This window comes from Dipodomys merriami, unplaced genomic scaffold (genome assembly GCF_024711535.1).
Source record: "Dipodomys merriami isolate MVZ:Mamm:240054 unplaced genomic scaffold, mDipMer1.0.p SCAF_1, whole genome shotgun sequence".
Taxonomy (NCBI): domain Eukaryota; kingdom Metazoa; phylum Chordata; class Mammalia; order Rodentia; family Heteromyidae; genus Dipodomys; species Dipodomys merriami.
In genome coordinates, this window is record NW_027202270.1 from 124,015,721 (window position 1) to 124,030,996 (window position 15,276).

At 40.1% G+C, this 15,276-nt stretch overlaps 1 protein-coding gene across 28 annotated transcripts in view; it reads right to left on the minus strand.

Annotated features, from left to right (window-relative positions):
* Nrxn3 (neurexin 3) overlaps positions 1-15,276 on the minus strand; it is a 1,574,539-nt gene that overhangs the window by 827,200 nt on the left and 732,063 nt on the right. For all 28 annotated transcript variants that reach the window (XR_011373379.1, XR_011373377.1, XM_070028703.1 and 25 more), the window contains one exon: positions 4,888-5,007. Coding sequence is in view for 26 of the 28 variants with exons in the window: in XM_070028703.1 (XP_069884804.1) it covers positions 4,888-5,007 (120 nt within the window). In the remaining 2 variants the exon portion in view is untranslated. The remainder of the gene's footprint in view (positions 1-4,887; positions 5,008-15,276) is intronic.

Sequence of the window (15,276 nt, forward strand, 5' to 3'; positions counted from 1 at the left end):
AACTACTCAGACGGCTGTGATCTGAGGATCACAGTTTGAAGCCAACCTTGGCAAAAAAGCTCATGAGACTCTTATCTCTAAGGAAATGACCAAGAAACCAGAAGGTGCTTCTGTGGCTCAAACGGTAGCATGCTATCCTTAAGCAAAAAAAAATCTCAGGGATAGCTTCCACCCAGACCCTGAATTCCACACACACACACACACACACACACACACACACACACACACACACACACACACACACACACACACACACACACACACACTCAAAAACACAACAAAAGACTATTACTCAGTCTTAGATTCTGTACCAGACTTAACCAAATATTAAAAGTAAATCTATATAATCTATGTGTCCTCTGAATTCTCTGTGGCCCAAACTTCCTTTCTACTATGGGACAGGTATGTGAACACCTTGTACCAGCTGCTCTCAGATTTCAGAGGGAAGAGAAATAACCTGGATGATGGAGAAGAGAGAAGACCCAAGACTAATAACTATGCCCCAAATGCAAGGCCTGGTGCTAAAAACATTACGTAACAAATGTCCTCTTCAAAATAAAAATTGGGGACAGATACCATTATTTTGCTAGAGAGCTGAGAGCATTTAAGATTATGTTAAGCAATCTGATACAGGATCAAACTGATGGCACATAGTAAACCCTCAAATTTATCCCAAATATGTAATTCCACAGCCATGTCTTTACTTAGGCATCCTAGTATCATTGAAGAAAATGGTAACTCATTTGGGTGCATTATTACCCAAGAAGAGCAGTAAATGGAATTTATCTGGTGGAATTTCCTTGCAGAAGCTGCTATAATAACTTCACACTTCTCATTATGGCCAAGTATCAAGAGGACCACTGGCTGACTCAGCTCACACCTTTACTTCTGTATTTCACTGACAGCAAGTAGGCTGCCTACAGATCTATACTCCAAGTGTTGAAAGAACATACAACATACAGCTAGGGAGGGAAATGTCTACCAAACCCAAGTAGGACCTTCCCACAAAGCCCGCAGCATATAACACAAGAGAATATCAAAACTCTAAGGTTATGCTATCTGGTTTTGCATTCCAACTCCACAACTTCTTAACTGAGTTACCTTGGAAGAGTTACCTAACTTTATATGCCTCGGTTACCCACTAGTAACCTACTAGTACTTAATATAAAGTATTAAGAATGGTGTCTAGTACTGAAATTGTTAGCTGTTTCTAAATATATGGTAGTCACTGTCCTTTTATTTTTCTCTGCCTTTCTCTGAATAATTTCCAGTTATTCAGCTTCTTTTTCTCTCTTATCATCAATGCAAGCTCTGTGTGTGTGCGTATGTGTGTGTCCATACTAAGTCTTGAACTCAGGACCTGGATGCTATCCATTAACTTTTCCCTCAAGAATAGCATTCTACCAATTGAACCCCAGATCCAAGGCCAATATTTTGCTGGTTAATGAGTCTCATAGACTTTATTGCCCAGGCTCCTTGAAATCTCAATACTCAAATCTGAGCCTCCTGAGTAGCTAGGATTACCAGCCTGGCAATGCAAACTCTTTTTTTTGGTTGGTTGTTTGTTTTTGGTTAGTCATGGGGCTTGAACTCAAGGCCTAGGCATTGTCCCAAGTCTAGCACTCTACACTTTGAGCTACAGTGCCACTTCTAGCTTTTTGGTGGTTAATTAGAGATAAGTCTCATGGACTTTCCTTCCTGAACTGTCTTTGAACCACAATTCCCAGATCTCAACCTCCTGATTAGCTAGGATTACAGGCCTGAGCCACCAGTGCCCAGTGTTGGCAGGCTCTTTTTAAGAAGTAGCCACTTCTGGTGACTTCTATATGCCATGATATTCAAAAGAGGTTTTACAAGCTACTTTGATAAGCATGGAAAGAGTTTGTGTTCAATAAATTTGCTTGGGGGTCAGTTTTGCTCATCATTTCTGCAACATGTTGTTCTTGGCCAAAATTAAGAACTCAGCAAATATAAAGGGAAAGGCTCAGAGGAAGTCTGTTGACCTCCTACAGATCTCAGATCTCAGACATGGTGAGAGAATGAAGAAAATAAAGGGTTATGACGACTCTGTAAAGGATTGGTACATTCTGTCTGTAATTCTCCAACTCTACTGAGTCTCAGATCCTCTTTCCCAGGATATCAGCAACTCGCAAAATCCACTTTTTAAGTGCTTTGTTTAGAAAAGTTTCTGGAACAAAATATATTTGGGAAAGTGCATATTTAATTTCTGGTGATTAGCAGTTTACATGAGCCTATAAAGCCTACAAAGGCTTCCCCTAAGTCTTAGAATAAAGAACTTTTTTTTGACCTAACATTTCCAAATTTTATATTAACAACTTCTGAGTTACTTGAGAAACAAGTTTTTAAGGAAAAACTTTGAAAACTAACATTTTTTGCCCCCTTTTTTTTTAACAGCATCAATGAGGGAGGGAGGGAGAAGCCTCGTTGGATCAGAGAAGTGAAAGGGGGTGAATTTTTGTTCTACAAAGACTTTCTGAAGTGGAGTGGGTGGTTGAGGCAACACTGGGGGCTCATACCCAAGAGCAGTATTCTTTTAATTCTTTCTTAATCATAAATTTTCAGCCCAATCAGTCAATCAGGCCTTATTAGCTGTCAAATGCACTTCCAAGAATACAATTACATTGTAACAAATAAAAATCACCAGGTTGAGGAGTAGTTCTTTCTTTGCTTTTGATTTTGTGTGAGTCTAACCTATTCTTTGCATAATTTCTACAAATTATTTGGAAATTTGGCACGCTGGGAGGTCTTAAGCGGCATAAAAGGGATTACTAAATAAGCCAATAGGATATCACTTAATAACCTGGAGACCAGCTGTCTATGGTCTGATTTTATGACTTCTGTGAACTAAAATTAACCCACATCACTGTAACAGTGCAACCCAAGGTTATAGCTCGCAAGCAAAATAATTCTTTTCCTCTCTCAAATTGCTTTAGCCTAAGCACTTGCCCTCTTCCTTCAGCAGGGGAAGCCGGGGTGTGGCTGAAAAGTACAGGAGCTTCATTAATTTCAAATATCAAATTACTGGATGACTTCAGCATTCCAAGGTTTGCAGCTCTGCATTCTAATTATTCATGGTAACAGGAAGCACAATTTATAATTACCTTTGTTGTAAAGGTTCCACAAAAGACTAATGACAGAGAGGGAAATACAGAGCCCTAAATTCTGTAGTTCTTTATGACTGCTTTCAGCATGGATTCATTTCCCCCAGGAAAATGAAAGCAACTCCATTGCTAGGAAGAGATTAAGGTGAGGGTGCCATCTAGTGGCTGCTATGAAAAACATGCCATAAACCTCAAGCACTTGGATCTACTCACTCAGCCAAGCCCAGAGGAATTAGCAAGTGATGTGCATCTTATTACTACAGTCTTTGCAGCTCAGGCTCCAGTCTGCACCAACAGCTAGCTCATGGAGATTTCCTGAATAATTAATGCAGATTGATTGAAGGTTCTAAATGTACAGCCACTTTTACATCTCCTTTTTTACATGCATTTTATAAAGACAAGTTACCCCTCAGGCTTGTAGACTAGTAACCACACCTCCTCCTCCTACATTATGTCTATGCATGATTGGAGTATGCTGTGTAGCTGGTGTGGCTCTGCTTGCTTTTATTTTTGAGGGGAGAGTGCATGTCGTCATCTGTTTCCTGAAATACATTGCCACCTTAACCTAACTCACTCTTGTACATTTCTTCTGTACTTGATAATTGTCAGTGGGGCCCAGGATCCCAGTTCAAAGCCAGTGCAGGCAGGAAGATCTAAGAGATTCTTTTCTCTGATTAATCAGTAAAAAACTTAAAGTGGAGCTGTGGTCAAGTGATAGAGCCATAGCTGGTGGAGCCACAACTGGGAGAGCAACAGCTATTTCAACCTTGAAGAAGAAAGCTAATCAAGACTGTGAAGCCCTGGGTTCAAGCCCCAGTACCAGCACGCGCATGCGCGCGCGCACACACACACACACACACACACACACACACACACACACACACACAGAGTAATGATGATGATGATAATAATCATCATTTTCTTCAGCTGAATTGCGAAGTCTATCAGACAACTACGTTTTGTGAAATTATACAGACATGAATTTAATGCAATTGTGTAAGTCTTCTTAAACTTCGTGTTCCTGTTCTATAAAATATACTTGCCCTATTTCCAAATATGACTGCTATCTAATCAACTAGATTAGTTTCCTGTTGGAGGAAATGTATTTCTACAGTTCTTTATTGTCTTCTACAATGTTCGTGCATTTCTGACACACCACAGGCACTCGGGAAATGCATAGGGGTTGCCCAGGACTCTGAGTATTCCCTATGTGCATATGTCCACAGTGCCATGCCCTCCTAAATGTAAGGTTCATCTACTAGAAGACTGGCCATATGAGTTCTTTCTAATATAGTGCCTGGTACAGAACAGGTACTCCATTAACAACAATAAGTGAATAACTACTTAAGCCAAACTTTATTTAGCACCTTCCAAGTAGTATTCTAAGTATTGACACTTCCCTGTCCTATTCCGAATTCCTGAATCGTCTCTTTACCTTTGTTGAAGTGACTGGTTCGCTGATGGAAGAAACTGGAATATGGAAGAATGAACAAAAAGAGAGTTTTGAACAATAAAAAGGTTCTGTATATCTGTTCTTCACATATAAACTCTATGCCTAAGGAAAGAAATGCGTAAGTACATAATTACAGCACAAGTTCCACTGTTCAGACAGGTGAAAGGGAATTGTGAAATTACAGAGGATCACTTATGGTATTGGTCTTGCCTGAGATGGTCTCCGTGAACATCATTTGTGACTTTCCTTAAGCAAAGGGATGCTTTTGCGAACCAAATGGGAAGAGCCAGGCTTGCACACAGCTGTACTCACCCTCAGCCACGTCGTCATCCACTGTCAATTTCAGACTTTTTCCTCTCCGCACCACCCGGACGGTGTGCCATTCATTGTCATTGAGCTTCTGCCCTGCATACAGGGTCTCAGGTCCTTTGCCTAAGTGAGGATGGTGGTAAGTGCCAAAGTTAGAATCAGTTCTCCAAGGAATGCTGGTGACATCAGAGTTATCAAAGCCACACTGGTGCACATGAGCCAGCATCAGCAGATGAACAGATCACTTCCCCCTACTCTCATCCCACTTCCAACGACCCAGCAAGCTCCTCCACAGTAACACCAGGAAGCAGAGGTCTCAAGTCATAAACATAAAGAAGGAGACAAGCGTCCTCCTGCATCTATAAATACAAGGTCTTAAAATACCAATTGGCAACCAAAGAACATGTAAAGGAATTGGTAGACGGCTGCCCTTTGTTTTTCAAAGTCTTCAATTGAAATGAATTTCTTGGTGACTTGAGGAAATTTCTCATCTATTTGAAAGAATTATTTGGGGTATTTAGGCATGATACACCAGTATGGCTTTTAGCACAAATCCACCCATTGGATGAAAAAAGAACTCTACAACATATGTTGCCTTAATGTGACATTTCTGTCAACCCATCATCCTATCAGAATTCAATGGCCATAGAAATCATCATAATGAACCTCACAATAGAAATAATGTCAAGGTGTACTCCTGAAGGGAATGATTTATCTCATCGTTCATCATCCTTTGAAAAGATCCCAAGGCCTAAAATGTGAAATAGTGTAAATGCCCAATATTCAACCTTTTTAAGTCAAAAGAATATTTCATAGAAAGTGTTGCTCAGTGGAAGGGTAAGTCAAATGTTCTCAAGAGATGTTCTAGATGCTCAAGTGAAATTCAAGTGCACTTCATAAAAAATAGCAACGAGGAATTAAGGGCAAAAGATAGCAAGGGAGAGTAAAAGAATAAAAGGATGTCAACAGAGAACTGAGGCAAAAATGTAAAGATAATGAGGTGCATAGAACCAGAGGTCTTAGACAAAGTATCTTCTAAACAATAAGCCTAGACAGGAATATATTGAATAGGTGTTTCTAAATTAATCAATCTATATGTGTAAAGCCTTATCCTTGAAAATAACTTGGAGAAAAAGATAAAATATATAAATGAAGTTACTGCATATTGCTTACTAATACACACACACACGCACACACACACACACACACACACACACACACACACACACACACACCACCTAGAAAGACATCTCTAAGTAATTTTAAACTGCACTTCTTAAATGTAAGTGGTAAAAAAGAAATGTAAGTGGTTTTCTTCTGTCTGCTAGTTAGAAGGGTTATGGCAATAACACCTGGGGAAATTCCTCTCTTGAAAAATGAGCAGAATTTCTTTTAATGAAAAGGTTTTTTTATTATAACATACATAGCAAATAATTTGTGTTTAAAAAATTTCCAAAACATTTCTGCATTTCAATTACAAACCAAACTGACAGAAATCAAATGGACCCACATGTACATAATGAGTACTCAATTTACTGAGTAACTCATTCAATATATCTTTGGGGAAAAAATGTAATTCTATAATAAAGCCTTTTACTCCATCTCAGCTTTTCTTTGTGAGCAGGTTTGTCTTTAGAATTTTCTAAAAAATATGCATTACAATGGGATGTCCTCATCAATTCATCTCCTTAGATACCACTGCCCATTATCTCCTGCAACTCAACTTAAAATCAGTGCACCGGCAGCCTGTACAGCAGCCAACCGAGAGGGCAATGAACAAGAAAATGGACCTTGGTAAGTGTGTACTTTATAACAAGAACAGATGTTCTCTGAACAAATAAATCTGCCTTTGTGTTTTAATATTTGGATCTTCTTTTATTCTACATGTAAATGCTTCCATAACAAAGAGGGAAATATAGACCAACGTGGACAATACTGGCTGTCAGGGCAGAACTGTTGCACACACCTCTCCTATAAGGGGGTGTCTATGCTGTGTGAAACTTTTTTGCATATTGCTTAATTTCTATACTTAAGGGCAAAATAAAAGTGAGAATGAGGAGCACAAATCCAGCCCATGTGGGGACATCAGGTGTCATATTATCCATAGCGTTGTAAAGATTATCTCCGCTCAGTGTTTTGTTTTTTCAGTTGGTCATAGGGCTTGAACTCAGGGCCTGGGCACTGTCCCTATGGGTTTTGTTGTTGGGTTTTTTTGCGCAAGGCTAGAGTGCTACCACTTGCAGCCCCAGCAATACTTCCAGGTTTTAGGTGGTTAATAGGGGATAAGTCTCACTGGCTTTCCTGTCCAGGCTGGCTTTGAACGGTGATGCTCAGATCTCAGTCTCCTAAGAAGCTAGAATTAGATAGCCCGAGCCACCAGCACCTGGCTAGCTCAGTGTGTTTTAGGAGATGCTAACATTACATTTCAGTGCTTATGGTATCTGGATATACCTAGAGTAACCAGACTTAAACACAAAACTTTATCCATTCCTTTCACTAAGGTTTTAGAATGTGATGGCTTTTAACTAAAAAATGTGATGGGAAAAAAAAAGAAAAAGAATGTTCTCACCACCTACTAGTTACACTTGACACCTCTCCTGTTCTTATTACTCTAAGACTAGAAAAGACGATTAACACACATCACACGTTACATTCAAAAGGTAGAGAATCTCATTCACTCTTCATTTCCAAGTAAACCCTCAGCCTCCAGAAGCGAAGAGGCGTGGCATTTATCATTAAGCAAAAAAGTCAACTCATCATACTACTAAAAAAGCAATTAAAAATGTTATCCAGAAACCAATATAGAGAAGATGGGCAAAGCAAATCCATGACCCAGTCAGAAAACTGGATTCATAAGTGATACAAGATGCAGAGGCAAGCCCAAGGTTGAAACATACAAATTCAAATTGTCTCCTTTTCAAAGCAGAAGCAGCTAGGAAGGCAAGAGACTTTCTGACTCGAGAAAAAGCCAATGATCCAGTACCAAAGAAACGAGGACTATAAAAAGTTCTTCACTGTGAATAAAGAATGGCCAGACAGAAAATTAAATTTTTAAATGGAACTAGCAAGAACATATAAAGTTATCTTAAAAATTATCTCAAAGATATAAATTCTCCCCCTCCCCCCCCCTCCTCTCTCTCCCTTTCTCCCATTGTTTTTATACGGTTAGTAGGGTTTAAACTCAAGACCTCATGGTCTCACTTGGCCTTTTTGTTCAGGACTGGTGCTCTGTCACTTGAGCCACACCTCTACTATTGGATTTTTGTTGTTAATTGGAGAGAAGAGTCTTACACACTCTCCTGCATGGGCTGGTTTTGAATGGTGATCCTCAGATCTCAGCCTCTTGAGTAGCTAGAATTATGGGCATGAGCCATCAGCACCTGGCTTTTACACTTTTTAGTAACCAAAAAATTTATGCTCAGCATTTGGCCACTTCTTAGATTATGTGTAGATGTATTTCCCTTTCTTTTATAATGTAAGTAATAAATATTGATCACATGAAAACCATTCGAATCTCTTAAGGCTGCTTAGCTCATCACGGCTAAAGCTAAGTAAAGAAAATTAATAAACTATCTTATACCCTTCAGTCAAATTTCCCAAGTAAAGATACTGATTATTGCAAATAAAGCAAAATCACGAAGAAGATTTCTGGGATTCATAAATGTGAAGGAATAGAGTTTTGAAATCTTTATTATTATAAAACAAAGAGCCTTCAATGAACCATGAATTCGTTTGGCGATATAATCCAAGAGCTCAGTTTTTAAGGGAATGCTTTGTCTTAGTGATCTGATAAATTCAGGGTGGAGGAAAGAGGAGAAGGTCATGATGAAATGCACTAATATTCTTTTCTTGACCCACCCTAACAGTAGGTCTGAGAGAACCCTAGCTTTCAAGAATCCAGAACTAATAATATAAGCAAAGTAAAACACAAGAAAAAGGTTCATTTTGAGAGGGGAAAAAATTCCTAATTGCTTGAAAGAAGATGACACAGATACTCACTAATTCTTTTCCTGGGCAGATTGGAGGTAGAAGAGTTTGGTAAGAATCGGTTCATGGCCATTCTCAAGGCTCATACATCCACAAGACACATTTTGGGTTTTAATTGTCTTTAACCAACTTAGCCTTTTTAGAACCAGACTGTTCACAATACATGAACTTGTTATTCCCTCCAGGAGCAATGGAATCCACAAAGTTACAAGCAAACTTGAGTTATACAATGTTGATATATTTCTATGACCAAACCAAACCAGCTAAACCATATGATTTTGCTCATACACAGGGAGTAGAAATTCCTTCCATCACTGTTTCCAAAAGTGGGTAGGAACCTTTGGAAACTTCTTTGCTCAGATGAGAGAGAGAGAGAGAGAAAGAGAGAGAGAGAAAGAGTGTGGAGTGGGCAACACCTATCTTCTACCGAAGAACATGAATTAAAAAAAAAAGTCAATGAAGCATTCAAACAGAAAACTTACCCTCCTAGAAAGGCATAGTGAGAAATTATTATAGAGATCAATCTGAAGGATACAGCTCAAATGATTAGCATATGATATGGAAAGAAAAACCAAAAATGCTTACACAGAGAACACTTACCTTTATTTCCACCAGCCCTTCTGGTGAGGCCAGCTGACTAAGTAGCTGCTAAGCATGCTACTAAACCCACAGTACCACATACTTCCAGCAGTCATTCTCCCCACAGAGAATAGATTATGCACATAAAAGCAGGGGTGGAGAAGAAAAGGTATGAGACTAAGAGGGAGAAGGAGTCATAGGAGAAAACAAAGCATTTTAGTTTGTGCTCACAAAAATTTCAGGTGATGGTTGTTTTTCTTTGGGTTCATAATGCAAAATAGATTGAGAAAGTGTTTAGCTGAATTGTTACAAACTGACCAACTTATTTGGATAAGTTCATCTTTAAAAAAAATTTTTTTTGTCAGTCAGGGGGCTTGAACTCTGGGCCTGGGCACTGTCCCTCAGCCCTCCAGCTCAAGGTGAGCACTCCACCACTTGAGCCGCAGCACTGCTTCCGGATTTCTGGTGGATAAGAGTCTCACAGACTTTCCTGCCCGGGCTGGCTTTGAACCCTGATCCTCAAATCTCAGCCTCCTGAGTAGCTAGGATTACAGGCGTGAGCCACAGGTGCCTGGCTATGTTTTTTTGGGGGGGGGTTGTTGGGGGAAAAAATTAAATCTTACTATGTTTAAGATAGTAAGATTTTTAATTTGCAAAAACACCTCAACTAATTATCTGCATTTCACATGTGTCTGCAAGATGCTAGGAGAGCTGTGGTATTCCCTGAAGAGGTGTGAAAGTTCTCGTTAAGAGGACCCAAAGGTGAGGTGGTGGGGCAAGGTCTACCATCCTAGCATTTCAGCACTCTGGAGGCGGAGGCAGGATGATCGTAAGACTGAGGCCAGCAAGTTTACCAGGAGTCTAAGTTGTACAGTGAGATTCTGTCTCAAAATAACTAAGTCAATAAATGAAAATCTTCCAATGAGGTGAGGCATGTGAAAGACAAGTGAATCACCTTCCTTCCTGACCATGTGATTCTCAGAGAGAGCCCGCTGCTAGTTCAAAGCCACACACACACACACACACATTCACACACACACACACACACACACACACACACACACACACGCGCGCGCGCGCACGCGCCATCATCAATATTTAACAGCCTTGAGTTCGCAAACCGATGAAACCTATGGTGAGCAACGTGTGTTACCATCTTAACTATGCTCAGTTCTGGGTTCTTTATCCAGATTCTTACTAAGCTGCATTTGCTGGTGAAACTTGCTTGACAAGATGCAAACAAAGCTTGCTGGACATTCCCAGACTTGCCCACCCAGCTGTAACTGTGAGTTCCCTCCCTTTCAGAGGGAATAGCTTGTGAACCTGAGCTCAGCCAGTGAAAGTCAAGGGGCAGGGTCTGCTGAGTTAGGGATTAAAAAGGAAGCCCCCTGCCTGCTCCCAGAAGTAAATTCTGCCTCGCAGAGATGGTTCTTTTTTTCTGTGTCTTCAATTATGACTCTGGTGGATTTTAGAGATCCTATTTCTAATACCTACCATGGAGCTCACCATGTGGATCATGTTTGTTCCTTTTCTGCTTATCCAGAGCTGATGATATATTAATACTCACCTGTGGCACTTATTTTACAAGCACTATCTGCCATGTATTTAATAAACCTGAGCACCAATCTTTGAGAATAAGAATATAAACAAAACAGAAAGAAGCTACGACATTACAGACCCTAGATGGTATGTTACAGAACCTGGATGATATTCTAAAACCAACTGGAACCTTTTGGGAGGGAGGTTTTAAGCAAGGCTCACATGACCTAATTTACACTTTGTTATCTGTTATGGATACATTGGACCAAAAGAAGCCAATATCATAAGTACAGGAAGCTCTTAAAGACAGGAAGTAAAAGTGATCTAGATTAAAGAAGACAGTAGAAGCTTGGCACTTGTGGCTCACGCCTGTAATCCTAGCTACTCAGGAGGCTGAGATCTGAGGACTACAGTTCAAAGCCATCCCAGGCAGAAAAGTCCCCATGAGACTCTTATCTCCAATTAACCACTCAAAAACTGGAAGTGGCACTGTGGCTCAACTGGTAGAACACAAAGAGGCTCAGGCTCAGGGACAGCACCAAGGCCCTGAGTTCAAGCCCCATGACCAACAAAAAAAGGAACGAAGGAAGGAAGGAAGGAAGGAAGGAAGGAAGGAAGGAAGGAAGGAAGGAAGGAAGGAAGGAAGGAAGGAAGGAAGGAAGGAAGGGAGTAGAACAGGGTTTGCAGGACATGGAAACTGATTGGGGAATGAACTGGGAGTAGGAGAGGGAATAGAAAAGGGGTAGAGACAAATAATGGTTGACGCTTAGATTTTAGCCTGAGAAGCTAGGTAGATAGGCATACTTAACAACAAAAGGGAAGTTTTCAGGAACAGCAAGGCATGATTGATCCTGTTAGGCAGGGTAACTTACTTCTGCTACTGTATCTTTTTATGAAGCATCAGTCACTTGACTTCAGCTCCTAGCAGCCTCCTGATGAGTCAGGTATGTGAGACGAGGTTCTTTGCTTACCTGATTTTCTTAATTTGGCTTTTCTTAGTTTGCACGTACCTTAGGCCACCATCTGGGGACTCTGCTATCTTCCTTTCTTCTTCCCCCTGCCTCCTCCCTTTTCTTTTTCCTGCATGGCCTCTTTAATGCATTCTAGCCAATACCTTTGGACTAGAAGCAGGGGTACCCCCATCATTTACACAAGGAAACACTGGCAACCCATTCTGTAGAATCTTGACATCGTGATCACAGTGTAAAATGAACCCATTCATCTCTCCTAGGAGAATGGGAGCATCTCAATGTTGAAACAGAATGAATTTGGAAAGATCTATTTCCAAAGGAATAAATGGCTCCACAAAAGATGAGAAGGAATCTTGCCCCCAATTGCCTGCCAAACTTCTGCCTTAAGCCATAATTTACAGCCTTCCCTGGGGTGGAGAGCTGAGGATAGTTGCAGGATTTCCTGTGATAATCTCTGTCTATGAAACGGCTTTTCAGGAGATAGGCGATTTGCTCAAGGATGAGCAGAAAGATTATTTTGTGGATATTGTTTCTACTTTTGCTTGTAAAAAAGGAATTAAAACACTAGAACTTGTCTCCATCACATGATTCATAGAAGTTAGACATTTTTGATGACTTAAGAGGTTACGGTGCTTTAGAGGTTTTTCTGACTGTAGCATCTTCTTATTAACATGAAAGTCAAAGATCCGAAGCTTGGGGAGACTGAGCTGAGGAGATTCAAAAAGATTCTAACCAGGAATTATCCTTAGATCTGTCCCATTATTATCCCCTCATAACTTCCCAATTTAAGCTTGTTTCCTTGTCAAGCGATGCCATTGGCCTAGAGGCAAAATATACAGATCCAGTCATGATTGGAAAGGACTAGTAAATAATTAGAATTGTTCTTTCAATAGGGCACAACTCACCTTACACTAGCCCTCCCCTTTTCATCGTAGTGATAACCTGTCTATATCCATCCATACCCTCTCAGGCTTCTCTGACCCACCTAGCTAAGACTGTTCAACTCCCAAGTAATTCTCCTTTTATATTTAAATGATTACCTTGTTCATTGTATTGTGTGTGTGTGTATGTGTGAGAGAGAGACAGACAGACACAGAGACACAGAGACAGAGACCTTTCCCTTGGAAGAAAAATTTGCTACCTTTCTAATACTAAAAACTAAGCATAAAACCCTGTAGCAAGATGGTATCCAATGCATTTTTTTAAAAGTCTACAGCTTGAATCCCCATGTAGAACTGAATAAATTGGACCAATAAGTAGATAGGCTGAGAGATGGAAAAGAAGGAAGAAGAAAAAAATGGAGCTACATATTGTATTTTAGCAACAGGATGGGTCCGACCACCTCCAGAAGGTATTCAACATGGAAGAAATTCATGTAATTCAATTAATAAGTGTATCTGAAGAAGCTGATGAAAAAATTACATTCAGGTGAATATACCTCTAACTTTTTTCCCACATTCTAAGTAGTGGACTGTATTTTTATGTGCATGTGCCACTCTTGGGCTTGAACTAAGGCCAGGGTGCTGACCCTGAGCTTTTGTGCTTAAGGCCAACAGCACTCTACCACTTGAATCACAACTCCACTTCCAACTTTTTCTTTTGGTGTTTACTGGAGATAAGAGTCTCATGGACTTTCCTGAGTCTCTTGGACTTTGAATTGCAATCCTCAGATCTGAGTAGCTAAGATTACAGATGTGAGACCACAGGGCCTGACATGGGGACTGTATTTTAAATATATAATACTTGAGTTTCAGACGCATCCTAAGACAATAAGTTCTCTGAAGCTGGCACTTTCATGTCGGTTCACTTGTCTGCAGTATTTCCTTTCCACAGTACAAACTACTAAATGTAAGGCAAGAACAGAAAATGGACACTTGCTGCCTACAGCTTTGAACAGTAATTGCAATGCCTTTGGAGCCTGATTAGATTAGCTGATCACCTCCTGTGGACATAGGCATTTGCCTTACTAGTCTTAGCACCTAGATAGATTCTCCTATCTCTTCACATTTGGTTTGTATACGTTGGGTATCTAGCAAGTTAGCAGAATTATTGGTCTATTCTGGCCCTAGTTCACTAAGATGACAATCACTTGCCTTCTTAATGTGTAGGTAGGTTTGAAAATATGGGAAATTATATCTCTTTAGATCTCTTTAGAATGCCCACTGACATTAAAATTGCAAAAGAAGCACAGAGGAAAAAAGTATTAACACAACAAAACTAAAAACAAAACTAAATTTGCAGTATATTACATAAAATACACTTGTGTCCCATGAAGCAATATAAATAAAACGGAATCTAAATGCAGCAGAGGGGCTGTAGGTAAAGCATGCCAACAGCTCCTTTGTAAACATTGCTGGATTCCAGGTACTGTTGTGGTTTCTTTATGTAAAAATTTGAGTATACCATAGAAGTATACTTTAGCCTGTTTTATCTATGCACCTTGAATTCCTGGTTAAACCAAGGGGCATCAAACAGAAGGAAACAGCTCCCACGGAAGAGGCTAAAAATCACCATCCCTCATCCAGGCTGAATAAAGGAAGAAGAATATACTTTAAGGCAAGTGCTCTACCACTGAGCCATCTTCCCAGCCCCAAGAATATACTTTAAAAGTTCACATGTGGAATGGCAGTTCAGATTAGAGGTACAGCATATACTAAGCATGTGTAAGGCCTTTGGTGTGATTTTTCCAGCACCACAAGGTTAGGGCATGGGAGGAGGAAGGATGTTGTAGCGGTCAAAAGCTGAAAAGATGCTGCTACTCATAAGGAACTCAGTCTATTGGGGAAATTGCACAAAATCCAATTGTATGGGAGCAATGAGTACTGAAGCAATCTCATAGGAATCCTCCTTGTGTGGTACTGGGCCTATCTGAAAGCCTGAGTTCATCCGCTCTTGTGGTCTCTTTGTATTTTCCATGTGGGAGTAGACAGGACCTCAAAGGCACAGAGGAGATCTAGATTTCAGTGTCTTCTTCAGCTCTCAGTAACACTGTCCCTGGCCTACACAGACAATGTTATGCTTACTGGTTATTGTTCATTAGACACCTTTCTAACTCCTTTCCATAAATTAACTTCTTGATTGCTTACATCAATTCCATAAGACTGTCCTGGTTGGTTGTATTGTTTTGTGGATAATACTTGCTATTTCCTCTGATCAGCCTCTTCTTAAAAGACCCATCTTTTCAGGGTCTGTTACTTAAGGCACTTTGTGTGTCTTGTTTCACTGCCAAGGTACTAGATATGGGAGTGGGCCACTTGGAATGTTTAAGAGCCACATGGTTTTGCAGGTATTTTTTTTCTTTTGTCATACATATGGA